The 15532-nt window shown below is 37.1% G+C and overlaps 1 protein-coding gene across 1 annotated transcript in view; it reads left to right on the top strand.

The window, feature by feature from the left end:
• Tenm1 (teneurin transmembrane protein 1) overlaps nucleotides 1-15532 on the top strand; it is a 577348-nt gene that overhangs the window by 464509 nt on the left and 97307 nt on the right. Inside the window, 2 exon segments of the mRNA XM_041639938.1 lie at nucleotides 7282-7425; nucleotides 13407-13656. Coding sequence (XP_041495872.1) covers nucleotides 7282-7425; nucleotides 13407-13656 — 394 coding nt within the window.

Raw genomic sequence — 15532 nt, 5'->3', positions numbered from 1 at the left:
TTTTAAAAGCCCATTTTCAAAGTGAGTCTCTCTCTTGAATCACCTACCCAAACAAAATTGTCTAAAAACTAAAGGATAGCAATGTTTTGTTTTACCTTTTACTAGGTGAGGTTGAGAATAATTTTGGTTCTTTATTTTTGATGCACTGGGAAAAAAGTGACTCCAACCAATCTGACCTTCTTTAAATTTCATAAAAGCGCCAAGTATCAAAGTGTGCAACACATGTTACTCTTTCTGCCTAAAATGGTTTTCCCTACACAGATAGCACCCCCCCCCCAAACTAATGCAAGGTTAACTTTCAATTTTTCTATGTTATGATGTTACAGAGGCATAAAAGCAATGTGCATTTAGAAAGAGCCATACTTTGAATTTTGATGTTTTCCCTGCCTAGTGATATGCAGTAGTTATCACATGCCCTTGTGTTGCTGGGAAGCAGCAGAAAGCTGTAGTTCCCAGTTAGTCACTGAATTAAAAGAGTAAATAACTGATCTTATATAGTGAGCTGTCTTGCTAAGTTCTGAAGTACACAAGGTTAAGTGTATTAAATGCGTTTTTTACTCCAAATATTTTTAGCTTGCAAACACAAGCCCTTGTTAGTCAAAGTGATCCTATGCAGTACCCTCCTTTCCTCTTATCTGTGGTTTCACTTTTCTTGGTTTCAGTTACCCAGTGAACTGAAGTCTGAAAATGTTAAGTGAAAATTTCTGGAAATAAATACTCCATGCCGTTTTAGACTGCATGCCATTCTGAGCAGCATAATGATATCTCTCGCCATTCGATCTTGCCAAGACAGGAATAATTTAGGGCAGTGAGATGGCTTGGCTAGTAAACTGCTTGACATGCAAGTCTGACGACCTGGGCTCCATCCTTAGAACTCGTGTAGAGGTAAAAGGGGAGAGATGACTAGACAAAGTTGTCCTCCAACCTCTATGTGGTTCAGTATGGCACATGCACACGCGCACTCACGCATACACACACACACACACACACACACACACACACACAGCATGCTTGCATGACAATAATAATTTCAAAAGCAAGAAAAGCATTCTCTGTTTGTCTAGCATATCCATAGTGTATATACTAATGGCCTATTAATGTCACACAGTAGTGTTAGTTATCAAATCAACTGCTAAACTATTGGAGTGCTTGTGTTCAATTAACGGTTAATTTACTTAATGACTCCAAAGCACAAGAATAGTTGTGCAAAGGAGACACCACAGCGTGAAACATGGAAAGACAGATTAACTCTGACTACTGTGTGACAATGCTGCAGGGCACATAGACGAAAGCACCAACATAGATTTGATACCAGTCACAATTTCAGACATCCAGAAAGAGGTCTTAGATTGTGCCCCCCACAAGTGAGGGAAACCTCATTAGGTAAACCTCTTCTCTTTGTCTCCCCGATCTGACATGAATTCCCTTATTAGAATCATTCCTAATAGTACACATTTTCTTCTTGTAACATTTATCAAAACATATGTAAGTAATTGTGTGAGCTATTAATTTTTCTTTCATATTTTTTGTTTCACTAGACTATAAGCTGCGCCAAGAGGAATTCTGCTTTATTCTGTTTTATTCATTTTCATATCCCATGTGCCCCATACAGTGCCTGTAAGCAGGAGGTACTCAATAAATATTGCATATTTGTTGAATGATTGAACAAACAAGTGAATAAAGTCAGAAGTGACCCCTTAGCCTTGCCTGTGTAGTGGAATGATATCGCTCCACAGTAAGAGGAATACGCAAAGGCACTCACAAATTTGTATATAATCCCAGAACATCTTTCTGGTCTTCATGCAATTAGACTTGAAGAAATTATCCAGAAAAAAAACTATTACAAAATTATATTTCAGTATGCAGCCTAGTATGAAACAGTTGAATTGCTACTCACACTCCTAAATGCCCTTTTTCTACTTGTCCAAATACATATCTTTTAATATTATCTTGCATAACCCTTTTTGTGAATGGGTAGAGTACATTTTTTAAGTAAAGTATTAGTAGTTCCCAAGTCAAATCCAGTAACTGGAGCAAGGATAATGTATCATGATCAGGTTGGATTTAATTTAGGACCACATGATGGTTCAGCCTTGGGAAATCTATTGCTAAAACTCACTATCTTAGAAGTTTAAAGGTGAAAAAGATATGACTATTTCCACAAATGTTGAAAAGGCCCTCAATAAAAACCTACCATCTGATGCCGACAGCATTAAAAAACTGAGAATTACAGGTAAACAAAGCGTTTCAGGCAATCAGGCAACATGTCACATCAAGGAACCTCTGAGGTCACACTATTTTATAATAAATTACTAGAGAATAGGAAAAGATACAACTTTGAGAACACTCACTTATTTACAATAGGTAGCATGTTGTCAACACAGTGTTGATCTGTTGTTATGGCTTTCATTTGATTCTTTGGGTGTTTTATTTTCTGTCATTTTCTGGGTTTGTATTAATATAGTTTTAATGGAAAATATTTATTGTTCTATTGAATGGCTTCTTTTTGAAGAAAAGGATTTTTATTTCTTGTTATTCTTTAAATGTCTTCAAATTATTTCTAGATGTATGCTTTGTTCATGAATGTAACACAAATTTTTCCACTATCAGATCACCTTTAATTATATATTACTTTCATAAATGCAAGCATTATGAATTCTGAAGCCTTAGCCTGAAGCTATTGAAAATCATTTGCTTCATCTTGTCATATTTCACATATCAGCTTCATTACATTGTATCTTTACCTTGGCTACTTAATGTCAATCCCTTATTCTAGCCATTATAGATGAATGGTATATTTACAAAACTAGATGTCATAGACAGTGTGGCCCCATAGCCTTCTTATAGTCCACAAGTGGTGAATAATGCTGCCCATATAAGTAAAATAAACATTAAGAGGGTTTTTTCAAATGCATCAGAGAGAATAAGCTAGTCTTTTGCATTCAGTTTCTTTATATTCCAGTGGGAGATTTGCAAGAAGACTAACAATGAAGTCAGAGGTGTGTACCTATGATCAGAAAACACAGCTCTCTGCGAAATAATAGTAAGTGCACAGGACAACCAGTGACTCATGCTTAGCGAATATTCACTTACTATCTCTGCATACATGTGAGACACAGACTATGGAAAGGCATAACTCTAGATGGAGTTAAGGGTATCACAAAGGAAGGTGCCACATGGCTCAAAGAATGCATTTTTCCATATTGACTCTTTTCCAATTGCCTTCCCAATAATTTTACAGCAGCATGGGGCCCTGTGCCACATCCTGTGAAGTATAACCCATGACCCTTTGCCTACCTTTCCCTGCTCACTGCCAGTCTAAACCACTTCTACAGACCTTCTGAAATACTGTTGAATTAGTTTTCTCTCTTATTATATTAGTTTTCCTAGCTCTACTCCAGAGTGCCAGAGGCTGAATCTGTGACTTATACAATACTGTGTTAATGATCCAATGCTATAGGGAAGAGACCAGAAACTGGTCATGGTCCAGTCTGCTTACTTAGCACAGCAGCTGTCATGGTACTGAGCAGAATGTTATGTCAAGGCTTAGCATTTTTAGCACTGGATCCAATATGAACCACTTTTTCTATATTTAATTATACAAAACACTGGGGCTTTAGTGCATTGCGGTCTGTTTCCACGAGAAGCTGAAGATTGTGCTGCTATTGCATTTGCTAGTCCTCTTGCATTTGGAGAGCAGTTAAGCATCATAGAGAGAAACTTTCCATTCTCAGAAGCCAATTGTAAGTTTCAGGATTAAGCTAAGAGGGCTGTGCGAGAAAGGAACCTTGCCTTGTTACTTTGAGCAAGGATCTGCACACACACACACACACACACACACACACAAATACACCAACACACAGCCATTCTTATTAAAGTCAGTTGGAATTTTGGACAAGTCTTAAGTATAAATTATAACTTTATTAGCTCATAGAGCTTTCTCAGGAGAATGTAAATCTAATAAAAATTAGAGGGAACTTATTAAGTGCTTGCCTTGTTGCTATTTGCTGTGACTGGGGAGAAAAAAGTAATATAATTGTGGGGTTTGCAGCCAATGTACTTTTTTGTTGCAGACTGGAGAGCAATTCAGAGAGCAGATAGAAGGCGGTGAAAAGAGTATGTGTGTCTCATTACCGTTGCATCGAGAACTGTTTAATTGATGCTTTATGTAAGCGTTTCCTGCTGCCGAGTTAGGATGATCTTTAACTGTTACTGAGAGGGAAAAAACAGGCTCCACACCATCATCAGAGGTCACCAAGGCACATTACTTATTTGCGAAACTACACAATCACCTTCCGGAGAAGGGATTCTAGAGGTGCTTACCAGGCTTCCGATGTACAGAAGGCAGATCCCATAATTACCAGACATACTGTGAGGAAAGAGATGATGACTTTAAAGAAACTGGTGATTATTATTGTTGTGATTATTTATTAATCGAGACTTTTAAACATTGGCAATAGAAGCAGAAATGGTGTCATTCTAAACACCAACATGTTCTTTAATGTGTTCTCTAATCATCTGATCTTTCCAACATGAGACACATTGCACTATTTGGCTTGTTACGTTGATCCTAAACTTGTAAATATCATGTAAAGGGAGTGCAATTTAGAATCACATAGTGGTAATGAAAAGGGGAAGTGAAAAGGATTCTTAAATATATGTGTCCTAAGTCCAGAAATATTATTTGGATATTAAGACAACTACCACCTAGATTGGTATACAAAATTCTGTGCATATTTTCACTTTCCAGAAAGAATATCCATGATATTGTTCACAAGATTCACAATTAAATACTTCATAACCCATAATAGCATAAGAAAAACCAATTTCAATGCCTTTCTTCCAACTTGGAGATGAAGAAGAATTTGCCCGAGACCCCAAACTTACTTACCAACAGATAAGAAAGTCAAAGTTTTTCTTCTCTTGATCTAAACTCGGCTGTTTTGAGTTGTTTTAACCAGTATAAGAGCTATGGTGAGATAGCAGGGAAACTGTAAACAGCATTGATTAGTGAGATAGTACAACCAGGGATTATCTTTGAGGTTCCTTTTAACTCAGAGATCCTATTTGCACCTATCTTCATAGACAGCAGCGCTATACAGAGAACCCTCTAATAATTTCCCTTTAGAGATTACTTTCATTTTATGATTAGTAATTGTCCTTGCCTACTCCTCTCTCTTGATACTGTTGCTTAGTAGAGACTAAAATTACAAATGGGTTTGCAGAAACGGAGAACTGCTCAGCAGGTAGAGGACATGGAGGCCTGACTTCTGTCACCAAAACCATGTAGAATCCAGGTGCGATGGCTTGCATTTGTAATCCTAGAACTGAGAAAGCGTGAAGAAGATGATCCCTGGACTAGCTAGTCAGCCAGTCTTGCTGAACTGATGAGCTCAGTTTACCAATAGACTGCTCCCATCATCAAAAATAGGGGTGGGGCCAGCAAGATGGCTCAGCTATTAAAGGTGCTTCTAGCCAAGCCTGATGACCTCAGTTAGCTGACTGGAAACAGCATGGTGGAAAGAAGGAGCTGACTCACAGATGTTGTCCTCTAACTTCCACATGCACATTTGGAAGACGCACAAATATATACAGATAGATAGATAGATAGATAGATAGATAGATAGATAGATTAGATGTTAAAATTTAAAGGGCACACTAGATGTCAACCTCCTCTGGATTCCACATATATGCAAACATACACAAACATGTATGCATACCAGAAAAAAATAAGTTCCCATGAGTCTTAATCAGCTGATAGCTGATAGAACTGCGGTGACATCAGAACTGATTATGTAATTTGTGAGGCCCAGTGAAACAAAAATGAAAATACATGTGCCCTTCTCTAAAAACTAGGAAGGGTTTCAAGATGATAACAGCAAACTTAATGTCAACGGTATGGCCCTTCTAATCTCAAGTCGTGCCAAGCAGGAACTATTGTGATTTCTTACTCCTAAGCCTTGTTGGGTTGAGAAGCCAAAAGAAATGTAGCCTACAACTTCAAACTGGCCAAGCACTTATAAAGAATAGTATACTCACAAATCTTTGACTTATCTACATATGGACTCTTACATATACATACACAAGCAAATCAACTTAATTATTTTTCTGATCAAATAATAATGCCAGTAACCAGAACTAATTTGCTTTCCTTTTTTATTGTTGACCCATTATGCTGCCATTGCTTAAGCACCTGTTTTCTCTGCCAGTTTTCATAACCAAACAGCAAAGGAAGAACTGAACTCTCCAAGGACATGTAAAGATCTGGTAGAGGCTGGTACTGGAAAGCAGTATCAGAAGACAGACCAGCTGGGTCTATTTTAAGCTGCCAGAGAAGCAAAAGCACCTTTGGGGTGTGCAGTGTAATGAGTCAGTTCTCTCAGGCTTAGAACATTACGAAGATAGAAAGCATTTTGAAATTCATAAGGCAGAAATTTGGGGTTCCGACAGGTAAGCAGGTTCACCAACTGAGAAAATGGCTATGATTTGGTATGCTTGAGCTATACATATTTCAGTAGGACAGAGACATCCAAGGTACCGCATTCTGAACTTCCCATTTTAGAGGCATACTATGGTTCCACGTTTAATGCACAACATCTGTGCTTCATGAGAGTTGGAGCCAAATGCTTGGGTGATGTCCCATTGGTACTCTATATGCAGAAAGAAAAACATAATATACACAACGTATAATTTACAGTTTCAGCTCTCTAAGCAAATTCACACCTCTTAGTAAAGTAAAGGCTGTTGGTATAGAAAATATATGAATTGACTAAATCAATTTTATTAGTTTCTTATGTATTCAAGTGTTGCGTAAGTGGTTCAGCACTCCAAAGTCCATTTCCTGAATGCATTTTATGCTCTAGAGAAGTGAGAAACATGCTTTATCCTGTACTTCACCTATAAAAGTACTGAGAGGAATTACACCATGTGTGCTTAATTCTCAAAGAGCCTCTCTCCTTAGATTTACATGGCAGAATCTAATCAGAAAGCCCAGAATCAAGTTGAATGTTCACGTGCATATGGTACCTAACTAGCTATCACAGCATCCACTCACTTAATGCTTCATATATATAACCAGGATTCACTGGCTGGACATTTTGGAGTAACTAATGCCATTCTGTGTACAGTTCCAAACTATGCTAGGTGAAAGTCATTTGCTATTAAATTTCACCCCAAATCAAAAATAAATAGCAAATCAATAATCACATAATTATCAACCAGTGTGAATACAAAGTAAATATTTTACAATTTTCTAATACACTATTAACTCTTTCTTTGCAGTGTCTGTGGGATATGAATATGAGATGTGCCCTGACTTTATTCTCTGGGAACAAAAGACAGTCGTTTTACAGGGCTTTGAGATGGATGCATCGAACCTAGGAGGCTGGTCCTTGAATAAGCATCATATTTTTAATCCTCAAAGTGGTGAGCTACTTTCAAAATTTGTATTAATACCAGTTTCCTAATACTGTTTAGTATACATTTGTTGTTGAAAATTTGGTCAAATGTAAGAGAAAAATCACCTACAAGGATGACACTTAGACATGTCCAAGTTAATACATCTGCTTATGGGTACTATAATTTGATGATGAATTTGTTTTAGTGTCTCAGAATCAGAACACTCTCACTTATGATCACTTCTTAGTTTGTAATTGAAGCCTTAAGTAAATAAGAAAATCAAGCATGAGAAAGGATCATATGTTTCTCCTGTGTTTACACTGATTTTACTACTCATTCAAACTTCTCCACTTAACTTTTGCACTCCTAGAAACTGGTCCTTGGGATTTCCATCTCAATTTCCTATAAACATCCACTGCTTGGAACTTTTCACCACAAAAACCACATTGTCTTTTTGTTGAAAGAGGTAGTTTCTAAGAATCTGGGCTAGTTCATACACTTTACGTTGCATTTTCAGAAGACAAAAATGAATGTAACTTTAGTTCAGCCACCCTTCTGTCCACCCTATATTTATGGAATCGATCTGAGTTATTTTGTGAAGCTAAGATCTCTACTTTGCAATTATGCCCATGATCTTGTTTTATTTGTATATGTAGTGAAAAATAGCCACACGGAAATTTTGATTAGGGAAAATAAGCAGACTTGCTCTACTAATAGAATGACAAAAACCTATCTTAGCCCCAGTGTGAGACATAGGGGAATAAATCTGTTGCTGTATGTCACCAATGTACGTCCCCTTTCCTCTTGAAGGAAGATGCTAAGTTCCATTTCAAATTGTTTGTTTGTTTGCTTTAACAGTAAAGCTTCAAGCACAGATGTAAAATGTCAATTTTTTTCAGTTGTCAAAAAGAGAGCCACAGTTTTCATAGTACAAAAGCAAAAGGGCAGATGCCACTTATTAAATTATTAGGGTTTTTTTTGTTTTGGGTTGAAAGAGTTTGACATTTTAAGCAGCTGTTTCTTTTCCACTCACTTTTATTGGCATATATAGATTGTCTCTTTCAAACGCCTGTCATTGACATTAAACACAAAGTGGGAAATGACCTCAATGGAACCAGCCCCCAGCTGTGTGCTCCCAGCCTTGTATCTTCTTATCATTTGCTTCACACAGACTTTGAAGCAGAGGGGAGCTATTCAGGAAGCTGGCTTTAGGAACCACACATTCCTTACATCCCTAATTCACCCACAATTACTTTTTAGGTAATTAGGTATGAAGTTACTTCTGAGAATTTTGAACTGCTTTATTGAAGTATAATTTCAACACCATAAAACTTACCCATTTGAAGTGCACACTTAAGTGATGCTTAGAAAATTTGTACTTGTCCTACAATCACCAAAAGCTGCATTCAGGATATTTTATCCCAACAGAAAAACTTCTTGCATTACCAGAAGCCTCACAAAGTCTGCTTTCTGTTTCTGCCTTTCTGATCATTTTATTCGGGAAAAGAAACCTTACTATTTTGGATAGCTTCTCATCTGCCAAGGGACATTTTTATATTTACCATCTTATTTGTAGAGGCATTGTCTTTCTCACCAAGAACTCATCCCACTTGCCAAGAAATAGATTCAAAGCCAGCTCCACTGATGCCTTTCAGTTTGACCTTGAATACACACGCCTGTCTTAGGGTGATTCTGAGGTCAAAACCCCACCCACAAAGGCAATTTTAAAAGCAGGACTGATAAATGCAAGGGAGCAGGGTTGGGGACACCAATTTAGAAAGCAATGCTCTTCCCCCTCGGGTCAGATGGTCTTTTCTGACTGATTAAGGCAGAAACAATGTCTTTCCAAATTCCCCCATTCCACTTCTCTCATGAAAAAGCCTAACTCTTTAGGCACCCAGCCCTTTTGATTTGAGACAGATAGTAGATTAGAAACAAGAATCTATCTTTCTCCAATTTCCTCTCACTGGTTAAAAAGACACTTATAATTAGATTGGATGTCTGCTGCCATTCTAGGCGCAGTTTTGCTCTGACTCCCAAATCATTATGTAGTGGGTAGTTTCCAATAGGCACTGTGTTCAGACTGCTTGTCATTTCAGGTACCACAATTGTATTTACCTGACAATTAACTATTGCTTGTGGAAAAGCTTTCTAAATATTCAAACTGATGTACATACACACTTTCTACTATCACTGTAATAGAAACTCTAGAAATACATGTTTTCAACAAGTTGATTGTCAAGTTCATATTCATTCCTTTTAGTATTTTTTAAGTATTATTTTATTATTCCTTACAGAGATTAGCATATTTTTTCTAACAACCTCTGGTGTTTCCTAGGAACTAATAGTTAAAAAATATTAGAAAATTCCAGGGTACTAATTGTACATGGCTATCTATCGGAAATAGCAAATTTCCTTAGCCTCCCAGATAGGCCAGTAGTTTGTCAACACATGGTTTTACTGGGAGAAGTAAACTGCCATTGATCACACTGGCGTATCTCCCAGTTTGTGTTTATATCCTCTCAGTCAAGTGGTAAGAAAGAGAAATATGTATTGCGTCTTTTGTTGGTCATACGTCTGAAAAATGGTTTCTTCTTTGAAATCAGCATAAAGCACCACCCACTGGCTTCCATAGGGAATTTTATTTTAAACTTGTTAGTAAGCTTCAGAAGAACTTTTGAGCGAGGTAGCAGAAAGATAGGAATAGTCGGTTTTAAAATGTGCTTACCTTATTACCGTGCAAACTTGGCTCTCACTTTGAATCAGAGAAAGAGAAAACATGGCGGAGAAAAGGTATTCCATCCAGTGAGATTTCATTGTTAAGTATAAACAAGACACCCAATCCTTAGGAAGAAGTTGGCCTCCATATAAATAGTGTGTGTTGTCCGGTTACAAAACAAGCATGCATGGCAGAATACACTGGAAAAGAAGCAGCAGTAATTGATCAAGATTTTCAGAAACATAAACAAAATACTTTCAGAGTAACCTTTTGCAAAAGAATTGATGTTAAATCATTTTCGCTAGATGGTATGGCCTGGCTCTGTGTAATAGAAGGTTAAACAGATTCTTAAAACAACAAAAACACCCTTCAAAATGATCTATTTTTCCAGGGCAATACAAAAGGGGTTTGCCCATTTTTGTTTTGATTGCTTCAGCGTTAAACAGAAATGGTAATTTCAGTACATGGGCACTTTAGTACCTTGCATGAAAGCAAGACATCAATTGTAGAGATGTAATCAGAAAGTACATTGCCTTATGTTTTATTTCCTTTAATCATTCTTCTTTTTTTGATAGAGTACTGGGCTTTCTAATCGAAAAGGGGAGTTGTGGAATTGCAGGCTTAGAAGAATGGGTTAGAATAGCCATCTTTAGCTTTTAAATTGCCAGGAGCCTGGTAATAACATGTCATTTGGAGGGCAGTTGTTAGCTATACCATTATATTGATATAAAAAATGGAGATCTACCTGTGAAAATAGATGTTAATAGCAAATCTGGTATTTCCAAGCCAATAATTGGAAATATTTTTGAATAGTACACCCTATCGTGAATTGTTGAAGTACTGACATGCTAAACAGTGGTTTCCTCAATTACTAAAGAATGTATCATACTCTCATTGTCGAATATCTGACTAACAATCATCAGGCTATTTCTTTTCAATGATGTTGTATGACTGTCATTCTAGTTTCCTTCCCTTCCTCCCATTTCATTAAAATTGCAGTATTGATACACTAAAATTAAATGTTTGGGGAGGAAAATGAAATTCAACCTTATTAATCATATTGAATTAATTACTCTAAATCCTAAGAATTGTCCTTACTGGCTAATAAAGTTACCAACTGTATAATCAGCAAGTAGTGGCCCTAAAGTTATTTCACAGTCTTGTAATAAAAGGTCAATTTGTTGGAGTGTAAACTTATAGCTACTCTTGCAAATCATGTGTTGAAAAGCTATCTGGAATCACTCTGAGAGGGAGCATAAACATTCTTAAATTTGAAATCCAAAGATCATATGATGGATGAAATTTGTAGTTCCTGGAAGGGCCTTTTTTAAGTATATATTGGTGCCTTGGCATGCATATTTTATGTTGTTATTTATTTTTACCAGCAATGTTCCTATCTCAGAATGATCAATAGTTTCTTTTGTAGAGCTGAAAGTTGGAAGAAAACTAAGGAAGATGTTTCAGGAAGGATTTAGGAGAATAACAGATAGTGCAAGAAACAAGGGAGGGAAAAAGAAGGACATAGAATATAACTGTATTTATGCATTCACTGTGAGTTATTTCAGTCTGACACATTGGCATGCCTTCTCACAACATGGATGTTTTACCTGCCCTGGCTCGTTCTGGACTGACTTGTGCCATTTAGCACAGCAGTGCTTGTTCCTTGGATTTTCTGCCCTGGCACAGCAGGTTTACAAAATCATTGAGATTTGGAATAGGAAACCACAAGGGACTTAAAGCCTATTTTCAGCATTTACTGAGCACTTATAAAGACTTGGCCATAGAGATTGGCACTAAAAAAAATACAGAAAGGAGTAAGATAGAAGATGTGCCTTCAAGGAGTTCATTCATGTTACGACGGAGAAGATAGAGAAGTGAGGAACACTGTACCACACAATGTAGTAAGTGTTACAATAGAGCTATGGAAAATGAGCACACACTGAAAAGCATGATTAATTCTGCCTGGATGGAGCTCTGAAGTTAGTCCCCTCAAACAGACAAAATAAAGAGGCCATTCAGGATAGAGGCAATAACCCATACAAAATCATAGCAGAAGGAAAGAGTGTGAAAATATAAAATTTTTACGACCAGATATTGGAATAAAAACAAAAGGATAATAAGAGAAGCCAAACCTACAAGTAATCTGTATGCTTTCTCAGTAATGAACGCACTCTTTATTCTATAGTGATATGTACATATTCTACGGTTTTAATAATCTTTTCAGCAAGGGTGTGAACAATGGTTCGGAAAAGGGTATGCCTGGAGAGCAGAAAAACTGAACTAAGGCAGTAAGAGTAGGAATGGGGAAATTTTCACTACATTTAAAGGACATTCTCAGTGGGAATTAGTAAGGCTTAGAGAATTAAATGAAATGAAGAGTCACTATGATAACCAGATTTACAATTTGGGTAACTACATAGCAGAGACGATATTCGTGGGATTGGTTTAAACAAAAGAGGAAGGGACGAGTTTGGTTGAAGATACAGGAAATATAATGAGCTCAATCCCAACCCTCTTTCAGCTTGGGGTAGCTGCCGAGAATCCAGGTAAAGAGGTCTAGTAAGAAAGTGCATGTTGGGTAAGGACTCCAAATAGAAGAAAGTTTCAGCTAACAGAGATGCGAGTCAAAGCTGTGTGCATAAATGTAATTGCCCAAACAGAATGAATGGAAAGCATCTTCATAAGCCGATGTCTCTAGTTTTTGCAATGATGATCGTGAGATATGGTCTAAAAGAGAGGAAAATCCAAGTCCCTTGAGTGTGTCTTTGAGGTACATTGTAGTAGTAGGATTTCTTTCCTTTTCATGAAAGTACATTGTCATCCTGACTGTGTTTTACTAATGCGAATATTAACATCAATGTGGCGTCTCTGTTACTGCACCAGTTGCATAAGGAGAAAGTGGAGTGAGGAAGATGTGTGCAAGGCATAACGAGAGCCAATCAGAAAGGTACAACTAGTCACATAGAATCCACAGAGCCAAGTAAATAGGAAACCATTAAAATTTAGTTATCAAGTACTTTAGTAAATTTGGAATCACTATTAAAGAGACTCCTTGAATTTCCCCACCTCACAGAAAGACAAAATTAGGCAAACTGCTATACCACTATACCACTATCAGTTATGACTATAAATTTGAACCAAATTAACAGTAACACGATTCACTCTCAGATTCTCCTGTTAGGTCAAAGCTCCCTTCTGTTTTGAACTCTATGAGAAAACTTACTTTTTGGCAAGATGTTTGTGTGGCAAATCCTTTTCTAATTTTTGTTCTCTTTTTTCTTGTGTATAGGAATCATACATAAAGGAAATGGAGAAAATATGTTCATTTCCCAGCAGCCCCCAGTCATATCAACCATAATGGGTAATGGACACCAAAGGAGTGTAGCCTGCACTAACTGTAATGGCCCAGCTCACAACAACAAACTCTTTGCTCCTGTTGCTTTAGCTTCTGGCCCTGATGGTAGTGTGTATGTTGGTGACTTCAATTTTGTAAGGCGAATATTTCCTTCGGGAAATTCCATTAGCATTTTGGAATTAAGGTAAGTTTCTTCTCATCTCTGTATTTACTTGACAGATAAAGAAAAAAGAAACAAGAATGAGATCATGTGAAGAGGCAAGTTATTGCCAAGAAAAGCATAAAGAATACTTTTTATGAGTTACTATGGGGGAATTTCCCCCCTATTTGTTGTCCTGTTAGTCCTGAAACCACACATACACAAATCACAAAGTTGTATTTGTATATATGTGTGTACACATATGTATATGTACATATATGCATGTATGTATATACAACAATAGTAATCAAAAAGAAAGAGGCTGTAAGCTTGAGAGTGGGAAGAGATATAAAAGGAGTTCCAGGGAGGATAGCAAGGAAGGAATGGACAGAGGGAAAGTGATGTAATTTTATTTCAATTAAAATCCTCCAAAATATTAATATTCAAAAACTGTTTTCAACAATGAAAAATATAAATTAAAAATCATAATTTCCAAAACAAGGAGGGTTATGAGTAATGGTCTCCCGCCCACTCCAACTCATCAAAGGAACCTTTAATCACTGATTTAAAATGCTCAAAAGTATTGCTGTCCCTGACAGTGAGGCCTCCCCTGTCTGCAAGGCTGTTACAGGGATCTCAGTACTTCCAAGTGCCAGCATAAGTTACTGAGTGCTGTCAAACTACTAAAAGCTACCTGTTCCATTGTTGCTGGTAGCAGTAGCACCAGATTTAAAAGGACTTTTCAGTCTTTTGAAGTCATTTAATATAGAAGAACATTGAAGTCTGTGTTCTCATAGCATCACAAGGAAGGAAGAAGACACTTTCTACCTTTGAAAGAGCAATTCAGTGATGATTAAAGCATCCATCTTTAGATTTTCTTCCTCTGTTCTAAGTATTTTCTTGCAAGTACAAAGAATGTTAATATCTTTTGTGAAGAATTCATACCTTTTTGCTCTGCTATATCCTGAAGTTGCCTAAATATTACAACTAAATCAACCATGGCTTAATCAGCTTATTTCTTCCCTTTCTGTGTCTATAAGACAAACATATGTCTTCTGGAGTTCACAAAAAAGAAAGCATCCATTCCTATCCCATTAGGGATTAAAACTGCTGCTTCATCCCTGAGGAAATTGGCAGGGCTTCTCTTCTAATTGGTTATGTCAGACTTATCCATAACACATGACTCTGAAAATTAAGACTAAAATTTGTAGAGTCCAAAGGATTTTGATGTCATCTTTTGAATATTCCATACAATAATTAATTTTTGCTTTAGGCATCTCCTCATTGACATCAAAATTAGTGACTGCCAGAGCCAGCACATCACAAAGCCCTGATGTGTACTCAGGACTCCTGAGATGCTCTGCACCATCCTCATTCAGCCCTTACTGCCCTGGAATGGAAGTCTGACTTTCCATGGGCATTCCTCGAATGTTTTCACATCCTCACTCTTGCTTTGGAATCCGCCTCCCTTTTCTCAAACTGAGTTATTCTTTCACACCTAGTTTGGGAAATGTAGTCCCAAGCCACCATCCATGTTCCACATTAATTCACTATAGTTTTAATACATTTCTTAATTATAATTGCAAATGCTGTCATATGGAAGAAAGCTGCTAAATCCCTTGGTTAATAAAAAATAGACTGTGAAGTTAAGACTTTGTAAAGACAAAGCACATCCAAAAAGTCTAGAGGGGCACTAATTCATAGAGCCCTGCCCTATTCAAGTATTCATGGGCCTCACAATGTCAGACCTCCTGGAGATTTGTCATTTCTAGTAGTATATCTCTTTAGGCATCAGTAGAAAGTCAGCAAGAAGTCTAAAATAGTTGCATAACTAGATTTGAAAACTATTTATACAACATCCTACATTGTTTTCATAATCCTAGGGGTTTTTATCAACATAATGCCAAACATGAACGGAAGC

This window comes from Microtus oregoni, unplaced genomic scaffold, assembly GCF_018167655.1.
Source record: "Microtus oregoni isolate MIOR12 unplaced genomic scaffold, Mior012 000061F_ref0000440, whole genome shotgun sequence".
Taxonomy (NCBI): domain Eukaryota; kingdom Metazoa; phylum Chordata; class Mammalia; order Rodentia; family Cricetidae; genus Microtus; species Microtus oregoni.
The sequence above is the reverse complement of the archived record's forward strand: the minus strand, read 5'-3'. Positions and strand labels throughout refer to the sequence as shown.